Source organism: Daucus carota, chromosome 6 (genome assembly GCF_001625215.2).
Source record: "Daucus carota subsp. sativus chromosome 6, DH1 v3.0, whole genome shotgun sequence".
Lineage (NCBI taxonomy): Eukaryota > Viridiplantae > Streptophyta > Magnoliopsida > Apiales > Apiaceae > Daucus > Daucus carota.
Genome location: NC_030386.2, coordinates 26,857,974 through 26,874,628, shown reverse-complemented (window position 1 = coordinate 26,874,628; position 16,655 = coordinate 26,857,974). Strand labels below are relative to the sequence as shown.

The 16,655-nt window shown below is 32.3% G+C and overlaps 3 protein-coding genes across 3 annotated transcripts; all 3 read right to left on the bottom strand.

The window, feature by feature from the left end:
* Nucleotides 1–407: 407 nt before the first annotated feature.
* LOC108226166 (uncharacterized protein At5g01610) lies at nt 408–821 on the bottom strand. Its single transcript, XM_017401107.1, has one exon. It carries the CDS (start codon nt 819–821, stop codon nt 408–410), a length of 414 nt encoding a protein of 137 aa, XP_017256596.1.
* Nucleotides 822–2,385: 1,564 nt separating this feature from the next.
* Nucleotides 2,386–4,386, bottom strand: LOC108226165 (probable aquaporin NIP-type). The gene is made up of 5 exons (XM_017401106.2): nt 4,025–4,386; nt 3,530–3,760; nt 3,133–3,330; nt 2,990–3,051; nt 2,386–2,746 (listed from the first exon to the last, which is right to left on the bottom strand). The coding sequence occupies exons 1-5, from the start codon at nt 4,151–4,153 to the stop codon at nt 2,560–2,562; spliced, it is 807 nt and encodes a 268-aa protein (XP_017256595.1). The 5' UTR covers nt 4,154–4,386; the 3' UTR covers nt 2,386–2,559.
* Nucleotides 4,387–6,875: 2,489 nt separating this feature from the next.
* LOC108226523 (U-box domain-containing protein 4) lies at nt 6,876–9,548 on the bottom strand. Its single transcript, XM_017401492.2, has 2 exons — nt 9,172–9,548; nt 6,876–7,868 (listed from the first exon to the last, which is right to left on the bottom strand). The coding sequence occupies exons 1-2, from the start codon at nt 9,402–9,404 to the stop codon at nt 7,016–7,018; spliced, it is 1,086 nt and encodes a 361-aa protein (XP_017256981.1). The 5' UTR covers nt 9,405–9,548; the 3' UTR covers nt 6,876–7,015.
* Nucleotides 9,549–16,655: the final 7,107 nt, after the last annotated feature.

The following is a 16,655-nucleotide window of genomic DNA, read 5'->3' as shown; positions in this document are numbered from 1 at the left end:
TTTGGGGTCATTGATGTACAGAAGTGTGGGTGTTGCTGAGGAATTCATTGGCTGGGAAAATGTCTTAAGCCCCGAATCACAATATATATACCAGATGCATTTTCTTTTGATTACTTGTCATGATCTTTATATATGTTAAATGAAGATTGGATTTGCAGAGATCAAAATCATACACAAAGAAGTGAAGAAACAAGTAGCAAATCCAATTTGCAAAAGTGAAACTAAATGGTTAATGAAAGGAAAAAGGATATGTAGAATCCTTTCTCCTTTACTGCATAATAACCATATAAATTACTTGAACCTTTTTATTTGTTCCACTCTCCTAGCTTCCTAGACAGTAAGGAACACACTCGAAATAAGCACAAATTTGCAATTTGCATCGCGCTACAATGGCCAGTCATGATAAGTTACTGGCCAGCTGCAAATGCATCAGCTGGGAAAGTCTTCGTGATTCCAGCAAGGCTCTTAAACTGAATCTTTCCAGTTGGTTGCTCATCGACGATGATCTCACTCACTGGAGGCCATAACATGAGCTCCTTGGCCTTCACTCCTTTAAGCTTCTTGATCCTCTTCTTCTCAACATAACCAGTTATGTCAGTGTCATAACTGACAAGCTTGCTAATCATTTGGAATTTGTGCTCCACCTTCTTTTTCTGGACAATCCACATGTAACCAGTGCTCTTCACAAACCCGACCTCAACAACATCAGCCAGAGGAAGAAGGCCTAGTGGCAGATTATATTCTTCTAGAAGAGAAATCGCCAACTTGAGCCCTTCTTCTTGACCTTTCTTTACGATTCCTCCTGCCTTTAAGTCTGCCATTTGATAGGATAGCTCTGTGTTATGTATTAGAATAGTTTGATCGAATGCTGATGAGTTACTAACCGATGTGGATTACCTGGCTATATAAAGAGAATGGTTCTGCATGAGACAATCTCTATGGAAAAAATCGAAATGAGTAACATTGTAGTAATCACCAAAATTATGACTGAACCTGCTGGCCATCATATAAAATCAAATATATACCTAATTTGACAAAACCGAATATAAATTTTCTACAGAAACATAGTATCTAACCACCTACATAAAAATATAATTACACTTAACAACTAGGTTTTATTTCACATAATGCAACCATAATTATACTTGAAGACTCTTAGTAGTACCTCTGAATTAGCGGATTGACAGTGGTAAAACAAGTACACAATGTAATCCTAGTCGAGTTTCAGAGACTATAGATTTTGAGTAACCTGCAGGAGCTTTATTATCTGCTTAATGTAGTTGTCTGTTTCGTTACCATGGAGAACAAGGAACAATATTAATGTGAAATATATGTGAAATTTCAGCGGTGTCAGATTCAAGTGTTGATATATGATCCTGATTTGGATCGGAGCCTGCTATGAATATATTAATAAAATTGAATCGAAGTATAGACATTAGTTTCACTCATTTCACGACAATGATCATGCTATTATTTCTCAGAGTAATTGTGCAAGTTCAGAAGCTAGCTATGATGTTTATACCCGAAAGAATGCTATATATGAACTGGTTAGTTCCTAACGTTTAATCGACAAGAGAGGAATACAAAACAAATTACTGTATGAGATATAATGTCTGGCTGCAACACAAAAGATGTAGCAAAATCATATAAGCCAGAAGAGAAGATCCAAAAAACACTAGTAACATCATCAGTAATGAAAGTAAAATCCAAACAAAAACCTCTTAAACCGACTCGAAAGCATTGAAAACAACCATGAAAGTATTAAGTATGCAGGCACATCGCAATGCCTAAGCCAAAGTAGTCTTTGTATTTATCAAATACATTCGCAACCATCCAATAAGTACACATGTATCCATATAGATATGTTTACACTAATATTACACTAATATTGTTTCTCCCATTCCATCCAATCCTGTGTTGCTGCCGGCCGATGGCGAGTATGTCCTCCCATTGTGTTACCTTTATGATCTTGATTGTTTAGCTTCTCCCATTAAGCTTACAACTAGCTTTGTTTCTGAATACAATGCTTTTCCGTCTGAAGGATTTGGCCGGATATCACCTTTGGTTGGATGGTATTTATGAAATCTTGATAATTCAATGTTAAAAAAATTAATAGTTCATCTTTTTCTGGGAATCATCTTGGTGTTTAAAAGCCTACGTATATGATAATCAGCCTTATCATTTGATCATAATGTACAAGTAAAACTGCAGTAAGAAGATTAAGATATTAATATTATAATAATTCTTTTTAAATTAAAGATAATTAAGATAATCAGATTTTGAAAACACTAAACTGTTTTCCATTGAATCAAGATGTCGAGCATACACTATCCATGATGGTAAGTAAAAAGTATATAGACAGTCTTGCAGATGAAACCCTTACCTATAACACGACAACATGACATTGCATATACCATGGAACAAACATATCAAAATTCAGAAGCATACAATTTCCTTCACCACTAGCTACAAATATTTCCTTTAACCAAAAATTACTCGGATATATCAGCTATCTCAAATCACACGTAGAATTATTATTGTCGATTAAATTTGAATATCCTACTTGGTTTTTGTTAACAATTCAGAAAGTGGCTTGTTTGTAAATCTGAGCAGCTTATAGACAAATGCTCCGGCTATGGTTCCTATTATAGGCCCGACAATGTACACCCACAGTCCTTCGTATACACCAATAACAAGCGCTGGTCCGATGCTCCTGGCTGGGTTCATGGAAGCTCCAGAAATTGGCCTGTCAGTCATATCGAAACACATCTCTTTGTCAGGCTCTGATAAACCATAATACTATACAAACCAGCTAAGGAGCACTAGTTGCGCAGTTATGAAAATCAAAATCACCATACCGCTACTAGTACAAACTACAAGTCACGAAGTATCATAAATCATTTATCATAGACATCTAGGATATACTAGTTTTGTATCCACAAACACGTCAATAATTATACAGGTTGAGAATTTGAATTTAGAAAATTACCCAGCAACTAAGACGTTTAACATTATAGTCATGCCAATAGCTACACCACCAAAATTTCCAATCTGAACAAAAAAAGAATAATAAGAAACATTACTGATTTCTTATCACGTTGAAGAGAGACCAATAGAGTTTATGCAACAAACCGCTCTGTTATCAGTGGCTACACCACAAATGACGAACATGAGGAGAAAAGAAATGATGATTTCAATTACTAACGACTGGCCACTAGATCCGACTGGAACAGTGCCAAAGTAAGATTTCCGATCCACGTCAAAAAGCAGTGCAAGGGTGCCGCTGGCAAGAAGCGAGCCCACCAGTTGTGATAGTATGTACACAGGCGCCTATACGCAACAACAAATTCCACAGTAAATCTATCCCTGATTATTCGTATTAAAACAATACAACTTTTGAAATATAGCATAAGATCCATTTGCGTGATCTTTCTCTAAAATTTTAAAATTTTAAGATGTCAGAGTAATAAGACCCAAATGAATCTTAAGAAATATTTCAACAACGGCCGACGAGGTAAATAAAACTCACCTCTTTCCAGGGAAAGGAAAATGGGCTAAACAACGACTGTGTAATAGTGACAGCAGGGTTAAAATGAGCACCAGATACATGTCCCACAGTGTAAATCATAACCATTACAATGAGACCCCAAGTTACACATATCCCTGGAAAAGTTACTGAACCACCATACAACTTATTTACCGCAACTGATCCACATCCAGCAAATATAACAAAATACGTCCCAACAATCTCTGCAATTATCTGCCATGATAACAACATATAATATCTCACAACCCTAACATCATTCAAATAAATTTAAATTCATACACATGCCACAATTGAAAATAATTCAAATTGAATTGACTATATTAACCATTTTATTCACCGATACAACAAATTAACCGTACAAAATAGGTCGATTCGAAATATTTTGTTTTCGACTATAAACCAAACCAGACCAAATATATCCGAGCCTAACTTGTAAACTATCGAGTGAAGCAGGGAATAGAGAACATGTTACAAAACCTTTTGTAGAAGGGTCACTACGTAAGGTGTTTGTAAGAAGCCCCTGAATGGTTCAGATTCAGACGTTTTGATTCCCATCTCTAGCTTTGACACATCATTGTCGTCTTGTACTAGTTCATTCCTCGTCATTTTCAGAAAGCTAATTGGTAGAAATTAATATCTAAACAACCAAAATGCTGTGTTTTCAATATGAGGGTTAAGCAAATTGTGATTAAGTTGCTTAGGAGTAGACATTTAGTAGAAGATAAAACGTGATTATGGATAAACAGGATAAGGATAGAATAATTGATACAAAGAGATATATTAATGATACTGTTGATATTCCTCTATTAGGTAAACAAATCAATTAGATCAATAATCATCCAAATGCAGAGATTTGTAAAATCCAAATATGATAATTTCGTTTTGGGCAATCAACTTTCTGATCCACGTGAATCGGTCAATAATAATACTCCTGAATGTATTCTTTTTCATTTTACAGATTCAACTTTATGAGCTCTATTAATTACTCTTATTTGATATTCTTTTTTGTAAAGTACTCTTATTTGATATTCTGATCGATTGGGATCACAATTTTTTCAATTAGACAGCTTGCTGATACCGACGAGAATCTCGACCTCTCTTTGAACCTTTTCCAAATGCCTGTCATTACCATATTATGGTTTTTTTTTACGTACATCGGAGATACTCCCCCGGAGATATAAGTAGTTTGATTTTTTCGCATATCATTTGACCGCATAATTAAAATTATTATTTTATATTTTTTTTCTAAATAGAAATATAGTGCATAATCTTCATTTGTGATATTGGTTATTTCAGTGTTATATCATCTGTAAGAAAAGAATTAATTTATTATTTATGTTAAATTAGTTACAATCACATAATGTCTTCCGCTTTATTTTGGAGTAAATCACTAATTTAGAGTTAAAGTTAAGAAGAAAGACCCGTTGATATAATCTTCATTGTTTAAATAATTTATTTTTCGATTTATTTCTTTAAACAAGATAAATAAAAGAATAATCGAGGGATAGACAAAAAATCACATATTACAAATTATATTTATATCTAGTTATTATCGTTTAATTTTATTGAGTCATTAATAGCATCAATATTTTAAAATAAGTATTCTGTGATTAATTTTTGTTCTGACCCGATTAAACAGGTATTACAGGGGTTGATGGAAATCTCAATTTCGTTTCATTGTTCAGGCTTCTTTTGGCTATCCCGTCCTTAAACAAGTATTACAGTTATATGCAATTTGTTATGTTAGTTTCTTGATCAATTTCGATGTTATGTACATGAATTATATTCATGGGGCCCTTGATATGGTTTGATGTATACCCTTTGTGGTTTTGTACCTCTATGGCTATTGGTGAATACCAAATTATATGTCGGTGAATACCAAATTATATTTTTCTTCTCCAAAACTTAGTCCACGATGGTTCACGGCGGTCAGCGGTGGTGGTAACTCGATGGTGGTAACTCATGATATCTTTGTATAATATTTAGGCTTGATTTACGTTTTAGCTTTATTAATTTTAATTATTCTTTAATGCATGTTGTTTTCAAGATTGACCCAAAAATATTTTTGACTTATATTGTGCATGATTTATGCTTCATTTTTATAAAAATTGATTGTTATTTGATGTATTGGGTAACAAATCGTAGGTTTAATGCTGATTTATCTCAATTTATTCCCCCTTTCTTTTTTGTTATCCATTTTTAGTTAGTATTTTATATGATTTATCAGGATACATTTGTTTGCCAAAATTTTGTCTTATATTCAAATAGATATGGTTAGATATGTTTTTCAGTTTTTAATTATACTTTCTTATTAAAATTTTAATATTTTTTGATTTTATCTGTTGAGATTTAAATTCTATTATGTATTATTTTATTAGGTATCTAACCAAAGAGATCTCACTATCTCTTTGGTGTAGATTTTTAAAGATTTATTTTAAATTAGTTTTATTTTACTTTCCTTATTCTTTAATATTTATATTATATTTTAATTATGAGTTTGTTGATTCTTTTTCTCTGTTGCTTTAGATAGTTTTATTTTCTGTATGAACTTATTATTTTCTTTTTTGTATTGTATTTTTTCAGGGGACGCAAGTGGAAAAATATTGATAGCGGGATCTCTCATGGGTGTTTTATTAAAGAAGACATCTATTTTTAGTCTGTTTTATAATCGATGTAATTTTTGTAGGGCACTCTTTTCCCCCCTTCAGTGAGGGGTTTTAACGAGGCCTTTCTTTGTGGGTTATCTCTTCTGACTTGAAAGGCTATGTTATCTAAGCGTCCGAAGTATTTACATACTTTCGGTTAGATGATATACCTTCTTGAATGAAGGAAACTCTGTCCATCCGGATTTGTAACTTTCGATTTGGTTTAATACAACCGTTTTTATGACCAAAAAAAATAAAAAATTACTCGTCTCATAATATTTTTTGTTCGTATCTCATATTCTCAATTTATCTATCTTTACACATTAATATTTTTTTTAATTAAATATAGGACATTTTCCCGTGTTTATGATAAATTTTAATGAACTCTACGAATATTGTATTTTAATATAACTGAAAGTGATTTCAGAAAAAGAAGATTAAAGGAAAAAGGAGTAGAAAAAACCAAAAACAACTTGAGGTCCGGGTCCCTGACAACCGTTTGTAGACCGTTTAAATAACACACACTACGAGGACCGTCAGATTTCTATTTCAAGGGTGCGGATCGGTAAAAAAAAGCTTTCATCCCCACCATTAAAATACAAATACAGATCTAAAGGCTCTTAAACTGTGTGTTGGATAACACCTCCATAACAATCGCTTGTTATGGACCAAAACCCAACAACTTCACCAATGACACAGTTTTTATTAATAGAACCAGTCACTTGGTACCCCTCGTGTAGTCCTGGACTGGCAACAACTGCCACCTGTTATTGTTACCCAAACATAATTACAAGAAGATGGATAATCCTGAAAGCCAATTCTATCATTTTGAAGAAACTTCAGAAGCACAGTTAGTAAGAGGCATATCAGCAGGTGTGCAAGCCATGGCTCTCTGTTGTAAATGTCGTAAACTCTGTTCCATGCTAACCTGCACCATCTCAGCTAACATTTGCTTTGCTTTTCCAGATTGCTCTTCACCGTCAATTTGAGATATGATATTGCACACAATATTCTCTAGTGTGTCGGGCTGAATCTCAGATCGCGGGTAAGGAGAGTCTCTCAGTAACTGCAATAGCGTTTTTGCTTTTGGCTGAGACTTGGATGTTCCTTGGACAGTGAGCTCAAGAAGCCCTGGGATTACACCTTCTCTCAGTATTGGTTCCCTGTATTTACATCGATCAATCTGACACATGATCAGAAGTGTGCTAACTGCATGTTCTCGGCTATGAAGAGATCCGCTCTCAAGCACTTCAACAACTGCAAGTACTCCACCATCTTCAGATATTAATGCATTTCTGCCCTCATCAAATTGAACTATTGTTTCTAGAAGTGCGATACATTTTTCAGCTAGTTTTGAAGATTTTTTACATGTCTTCAGCAAGTTTACTATGGAGGGAACAGGTTCTGCTTGAAGAATTAAATTAAGGCTGTCAGGGAGAGTTGAGAGATTATAAAGAGCCATAACAGCATCAACCTTGGCCTGCGGGCTTCCATATCTTAAGATATTTACAAGAAGAGGAATAGCCCCAGAAGCACTAATGGTCGGCTTGTTGACTGAAGAAGCGGACAGTGTTAGCAAAGAAGCAGCTGCATGCTCCTGCATATTTTGATGTTCTGATTTTAGAAAACCTATAATTGGTTCCAGGCCACCGGCTTCAATGATTCTGATTTTGTTGCTGCATCAAATTCAAGCACCTCATATTGTTAGTTACTTCAATTAAAAATTGATGTAAAATTTTAAAATGACAGGCTTAAAGGATCATAATATTTTAGAATTGGTATTCTATGACGAATGAATTGTAATACTTGATCTGAAGTCTGTTACTCAACTACTTGTAGTTAGTAATTAAATGACCATAACAAAACATTGTTTTGAACAAGACTCCAAGCATACATTGTCCACAATTATCAGATCTCGAAGGCTAAGAGCAGAAGGACAAAATGATAACTTCTAATATATTCCATGATTTGAGTTTTAATTGAAAGAGTTGACACAGCAGTGCAAGTAAATGTCAAGATAAGTAAATAACAACTTAACATGGTGCCAAAGATGAAAGAATCTAGAAAAGCTCAAATGGATCATATTCCTACAGGATCCTCTCCCTTAATAAAATATTTGATTTCAGAAGGCATAGAAAAGGATTTCAAAAGAACAACTCCCGTCGAGCATTTGAATGTAGCAAATTCGAGAACATAGTTGAAGAATCTATGACAAAGAGAAAAAATAAAAAAATCACACTCTAAGTCAAACAAAACCTTTAAAGAAATGGAAGGAATATGATTCCTTGTTGATGAAATGTGATACATGCTGTAGCTTTATCTAGAAGACAGAAAGAGAAAAATGAGGAAGGAGAAGACAATGAGAAAAATGAAACGGTGAAAAGGATAAACTCAACTTTGAACATAAACAACTCAAGTAAAGAGAATTCGATGCTATAAATAATAAAATCTGCAGTCAAATATTAACATCTATATTCCTTATTGTGGCATCACAATATGACCCATCCATATAAGCCCAACCCCATTCTAGCAATATTAAATTGCTTTCTTAATATTCTTTCCAAAAAGTGCCAGTGTTTCGTGTTTCTGAGGTTCCAAAAAATTCCAGCTTCATTATAATGAAAATTTAGAAAAAGAAAATTTAACTCTTGAGTCTGGACTCCCTCAGCTATCACAATAGTGTGAGGATATAATATCATCCTCCTAAACCACCCTCCTTAGAAGTTTGAAGAAAAGTGGTCACTTAAGATGATATCAGAGTCCAGTCTCCCGTGAGACTCATGTTCGAATTTCGACCCCAATAAACTAGCTTATCCAGCTAGTATTAACATCTGAAGGCTTCTGGCTGTGTCGGTAACAACTTAATGTATCATGATAATCCAAAAATATTTAAATTTCATGAACAAGTTCCAATAGTACTCAAATAATAATTGTGTGACTGTGTGTGTATCAGTAAAAATAAAGAGATAGAATAAATACGTTTCATCTTTGACGGCCAGATTGAGGAGTGCAAGAATAGCAGCATGATTAAACTCAAGGCAATCCGAACGGAGCATATCGACCAAAGGCTCAATAGCCGGATAAAACCGACGACGAGAGTGTTGCGATGACTTAGCTAGACGCCGAATCTCTTTAGCCGCGTAAATCTTGGAACAAGGATCACGAGATTTGATGAGCTTCAGAGTTTCATGCACAGTCGAACTGCACTCCATTACTCTCTCAATAATTAACTCGTCGGTGAAATGTTTGTTGAGCTAATAATATGAGAAGAAAATATCTTAAAGGGAAACGTAAGGTTGTGAAGAGAAATACGACAAGCGAGAGGTGCTGCCGTGGCGTTAAGCAACATAAGTAAAGCGACATTTGAAGATGTGGTATTTCATGACATGCCCCTTTTATCCTTTGTTTGTTTGGACCACGCTTTTTGTTTGCTTTTCATGGTCTGCCAATCAGAGTGGATCTAAGAAGAGGCACGTGGGGACATATGTTTTTTTAAAATTCTTTTTTTACATTTTTCTACTATTTTAAATTTTGCAAAATTATAAAAGTGCCTTCAAAAAATTTGAAAATATATAAATGTTTTTCGAAAATCTACTTAATGCTCTCCTATCATTTGTGTGCTAGACCCGCGCCCTGCTACGAATGATGCCGTATATGCACATTTGTATGATGCATGTGGAGTCAGCACACTGTTGGTGGTCTGTGTTTGAATAGTCTCTCGGAGTCTCGTACGACTGGTGATCTACTTGTGTACTAAACATTATTCAGCATTTAAAATGAGGTTGGGGTAGGGATAAGATGGTTTTGCGTTCATACGTTCAAGCAGGGGCCGCTCCTCTGTCCAGTTAGAGCATCTTCAACCATGAAGATTTCTTAGCTAAAAAGTGAGTTGTCATGTCAAAAATAAAAAAATTTAGCCAACCACTTCAAAAGTTCACACTCCAACCATAGTGACCTGTTGTCTATAAATTTAGCCAACCTCCTATGGATGGCTAAATTTTGACTAAATTTGTCGAACCTCTACAAGTCTGTAAGAAATCTGTAGGAAGATTGCACATCATTTATTACCATATTGAACTGATATATTCTATTCTAACAATCTAAAATATTAATAATATACTATTTTTAAATTATAGCCAACCAATATAGCCAATACCATTAAAGCGAAATGTCTTACAGGTTCAGCAAAATTTACATTACATCTTACAGGTCCAATTTAGCCGACGATTATAGCCAACACCGTTGGAGATGCTCTTAGGAAAGGCGTATGGATCCGGAAACCGACACAAAATATGAGGAACATCCGAACGATAAATTGAAATTTAACCGATACGAAATTAGTATTAACAAAAATAATAAATTTTATACTATATATAATACGATATAATTGAAAATTATTAAATTGTTTTTTTAGCAAAAACATTTATTATATTAGATGAAACCGTCAAAAAATTATATTAACTAGTTAAAATTTAATAGTCTAATACTTTTACTCATAAGTTGTACTTTGTATTTCATATAGTATTACTTACTCCTATAATATTGTTTGCTTGATTAATATAATAATAAATATATCATTATCTGCCCTTATCATGTACATTTGAATGCACTAGTTAATTATTAAAGTATCTCAAAAAAACCCGATTCGAATCAAAATTGAGTTAAATTGGATTTGTATTTAGTTTTTAAAACTAAAATATTCGACTTTACATTTTATTTTTCGATTTTACATTTAAATTTAACTGAAAAGGATCAAAACCCAATCTATTATTATCTGTCACATCAACAGTTGGCTAAACTCCAAATCAACAACAGTACTCAGCTAAATTCAAAATCATCAACTGTATTTTGTTGTATACCGCCGTTAACATCATTAATTCCAACAAACCTTTTCGAATTTTATTTTTACCACTCGTAAACAGTAAATATACCATCAAGGTTCAAACGTCATGAAATAAATTTTTATAAATATTAATATTATCCTTCATCTTGCGATCAGTCAGCTCGTAGTATTTATCTTACTTCGTACTCCTTTTAAAAAGCAAATTGAAATTTGATATATCTAATTTACAATTATAAATAAAATGAATGTCGTATTTCAATCTTCTTGCTGCAAGTTCTTTATACAATCAATATCGGGCTCTTGTGGCCACATTGATTTCTTATGGGCTATTCTATCAAGTAGAGGACTTCAAAGGCCCAGAATATATAAGTTTGAACATTAATGCCCAAACCCTGAATTTTGTATAGTTACTGGCTAACAGCAGGGCTGTTTCGTTAAATAAAAAAAATAAAAAATCCAGCCCATCAAAAAGAAATTTGGATACGATTCGGTATATATCCGAATTCGAGAGTCTTGAAATTTGAATCCGTATCTCAGTTCATATACTCCTTCTGTCTCTTTTTAGTTGTCACATTTCTATTTCTATCGATCAAATTGACTAATTTTTGAACAAAGATTGTAAGTCACTCTTTCATTATTTTAAAAAACTGAAAATTGCATCTTAAAATAGATTAAAAGTTATTTCCGTTGACATATTTTTTAATTTTATCTATTGATAAAATATTAATAAATTTCAGTCAAATTTTGATCAATTTGACCGGCACAAAACCAAAGATGACAACTAAAATGGATAATATACGAATATGATGGATAATATAGATACTAATCTGTTTTACATTATACAGATTTTTTTTTAATGGCAAAACAACTTATAATTAAAAAAATTCAAGAAAGATTAAAATAAGAGTGAGGAATATGTAATATATTTAATGTAGTATTATATAATATATATCTAATATATTTTTAAGACATGGTTGCACTTAAATAAATCTTGGAAAATATATTAAATAATTAACAAAAATTTTATTATGTTAATTAATTAAAACTATAGTATTATACAACTTTATTATTTTGAATTCGAATATTAACTAACATATATATGCCAATATTTGAATATGTATTCGAAATTGTCGCACACGAACACAAATATATACTATATTATAATAAACCAACATGGGTATAATTTGTAATCCAAGGTTTTAGTTATATTTTTTGGTTTGGTACTCTCCTTTTGGTACTACAAGTCTACAAATATGGAGTCTATTAGTCTTACATTATTAAATAGTTTCAAATACTAAAAACACTCCTAACAATACATTATCATATAATATTTTATTAAAATTTTTTTAATGATGTTATAAATATACAATTTTGAATATCTTTTTTTAACATTAGTTGGCATATATTTAATAAGTATTTATTTAAAATATAATTAAATTCTCTGACGATTTGTTGGCATATATTTAATAAGTATTTATTTAAAATATAATTAAATATATTTGTAATTATTTAAAAATTTCTCATATCTTTTAAAAATTTTAATTTTCTGACGATTTGTTGACTAATTATTCCAATGTTTGGCCGGCTAAGTACCGATTTGGCCTATTTCTGTCCCGATTTTTACAAATCGCGCCGAAATTCGTCCGATCCGGTTAATCGGCAGATTTTCAGAACACTAATTATGGGCATAAATAGTTTTCATATAACAGATTAATTAGTTTTCATATTATAAAAATTATTATTTATAAACAGTTTTAAAATATAAAAAATGAAGGGGACATGTAAAGAAACGACGAGAGTGAGAATGGAGGAGTCCAACAATGTCCTAGCAAATGTCATATAAATAAATATAATAAAAAAAGTATCCAAGTGATTGTAGACATAATTTTAATATATCAACTACAACAACATGTCTTATTATTAAAAGAGTAATATATTTGAATTATTATCATACATAAATTGAAAGCTTAGAGGGAGAGATGTGTTGAAAGGGAAGGAAGCTAATTTTTTATTGATAAAAATGATTGAGGGCATGCATAATGATGAGTCAAAAATAAGCACTTACGAGATGTTCGAGTGTTTTAGGACATCATCAAAACATTATTAGATTTTTTTCAAGTCGTGTAAGTCTGTCTTAGGGGTCATTTGTTAACAAGTGAATGAGAGGAAATGAACTGGATCGTCCATATGCTTGCTATCCAGATTGTTTGTCCATCGTTTTAAAATCTGGACGAGACATAAATTGTTCTGGACGACACTGCCATAAATTTTCAACTGAACCATTCATGACAGTATATACTCACATCAATACCTCATGGGCATATGCCCTTGCTGCTTTATTTATTAGTTATTTTTTACATGATTAATATAATTTTGTAATTTCATGAATAATAAATTTTTAATAAACATTATATAATTATTATTATACACATTTTATTTATTAATATTATCAATTATTTAATATAATATAATAGGTGAAGATCACCGTGAATAGAATTTAATTACTTATAAATCAAATAATTTCATTCATTTAATGATAAATACTAATATAATTTTGAATAAAAATAATATTTGAATTTAAAAATAACTCCTCAAGATGATATTAACAATTAAATTAATTGAGGTCTAAAATTCGCCATTCAGAAAGTCTTGTACGTTATATTTAACAAACAACATAATTCATTTATCATCCAGATTATATACTCGTCCAGATATTTTTATCGTCCAGAAAATATTGTTCAGATTTAACAAATGACCCCTTAATTTATACCTTGTCAAATTCGTTATAAATTTAACTGCCTCTCATTTCAAATTTCAAGTAGAGGTAATTGCATATCGCACCCCCTAAGTATCGTTCAAAAACGATAGAGTACCTATACTTTAAGAAACTCAACTCGCACCCCTTATCTTTACTTCTCAAAACCGAGATGCACCTCCTACCGTTAACTTCCGTTAACTCAGTGCACTCCGTTAAGTCACTATATATATAATTGCAATTCGAACCCCCTAACTTACGTTTAAAAACGATATTGTACCCATATTTTTGAAAACTCGAATCGCACGCCTATTTTTACATCTCAGGAACGATACGCACCCCCTCCGTTGAATTCTGTTACCTTCTGTTAAAATACTCATTCGTCTCAATTTACATGTCCCTTTTGCTTTTTGAGGAGTTAAATTGACTAATTTTTGACCAACTATTTGAAAATATGTATTTATTAAAATAGACTAGATTTAATTTTTGATGATATCTTTTAAAAAAAATTGATCAATTTTTCCAAACAAAATAATTAAAATTTATATATTTTAATCAATAGATAAATTTATGTATTATTTATAATAAATATCACATAATATTTATTTTTTATATTTAAAATAGTGTATATTTTAAGTACCTAATACATATGTCACTAAAAATTTAAAATCATTCAATATGTAAAATCATTTTGACTTGGGCATAACTTAATTAAACAAAAAATTTAAAAAAAAATATCATCAAAAGGTAAATCTAGTTGTTTTCGCAAATAATAGAGGGTCCGAATTTCGCAAATAATAGAGGTAACTGCAATTCGGACCCCCTGTTATTTACCTCTAGTAAAATAGGCTAGATTTACTTTTTGATGATATTTTTTTAAACAAAATTTAGTATATTTTAATATGTAACTTTCTATTTCCTAAAATAATAAATAATTTTTTTTTAATAGTTGGTCAAAAATTAGTTAATCTGACTTCTCAAAAAACAAAAGGGACATGTAAATTGAGACGAAAGAGTATTTTAACGGAAGGTAACAGAATTCAAAGGAGGGGGTGCGTATCGTTCTTGAAATGTAAAGATAGGTGGTGCGATTTGGGTTTCCAAAAGTACGGGTACAATATCGTTTTTGAACGTAAGTTAAGAGGTCCAAATTGCAATTATATATATAGTGACTTAACGGAGTGCACTGAGTTAACAAAAGTTAACGGCAGGGGGTGCATCTCGGTTTTGAGAAGTAAAGATAAGGGGTGCGAGTTGAGTTTATTAAAGTATCGGTACTCTATCGTTTTTGAACGATACTTAAGGGGTGCGATATGCAATTACCTCTTTCAAGTATTTATTGTTATCTAAAAAATATCTAGGCATTGCTGTATATGTTTTCCTCTAGATGTGGCACTTGATAGCATTTTGCCTCACAAAGTGAAATCCGGAAATATTTTACTGGACTAGCTGCGTCCTTAGAAGTTCTTGTCGGTTATAAAATGTCGACTTCCGGATTTATGGAAACTGCTTTAGATTTAGACTGCACGTACAATTAAGGAATTAAGAACTGGTATAAAAGCCGGAACAAATATGCAGATGAATGCGACATACTCAACTCTGAAAGGCAAAGTTTGCAAATTGCAGCAAAATGAATAAATGAAGTGGTGTAACATATGGTTAGCTTGCTAACAGATCAATGCATATGGGCTCGCCTATTAATTATATGTGAATACAATTTATTAATTTGATTATACCTTTTGCCCATATCTACAGGCCAGAGCTTCCACAATATAAAATGGGAAGATCACGTTGTGGTCGGTCCATATGAAAAACACATATCTGCATATTGTTAAGGAACAAGAGGAATCACAATTGGGAATTGTCCTCAGAACTGCAAATTTTACAGATCACTCAGAAGTTGACTTGTACGGTACAAATGCCACAACTAACCCGAGAAATATGCAGACTATTTGTTGCAGGTTGTTAATATAATCTCCAAGCATTTAAAATTCCCCATCTTCTAAATTATTGGACTGGCAATTATTTTGTTACAAGTCTCGGCATCTATCTGATCCACCTGAGTCTATCCATCGAACCCGACCAGCATTTCCAGGCTACAAAGGACCTTGAATGACACCGATGGAAGAATAATCCACTCCGACATGTTAGTGTTGGTATCCAGCATTATTAAATCATCAACCCCTGAATAACAACCAGCTGCCCAGAATCTCCTTGCTTAGTAGTTTGTACTACCATGTTTTCATGCAGAAGGCATTTCCTATGTTCAAAAGTCTAGTGTCTGGCACACACGTACAATACCATATTTCATTAAGGATTATTCGTGTGACAAACTACTTTCTACTCCCATTTTACTCGACGAAATAAACAAACAAATGCACTGAGATTATGTAACATACGGAAATAATAAACACAGTTTCTTCTTCTGTATTATTGGATATTATGAGCTGTTATGCCTTCTCTTATGGCAACAAATCTCATGTTGTCAGTACTTGATTATTGAAGAAGACATTAATTTTCTGTACTGATCTGTTATTAAAAGGCTTGATGACAATTAAATCGTACATTAAGATACACTGTATTAGGTAAATTGCATACAATTATTTAAATATCTCAATAATATGGTTGGTTTAAAAACTGGTACCGACACTCTGTCGAAGATGCATGATGCAAGAAGGGAATATACAGGTATTCATACTACTCAGTTGTTGTGTGCCCTGTTACTTCTATACCAATTCAAGGAGACCTTTCCTCTACCTAAATCTTACTGCTAATTTATTCATTGTTGAACTATCTTCTCTTTTCTAACTATTTATTTATATTGTTTTTTCTTATTTTTATTCTTTGCATGACCTACTTTCTTGC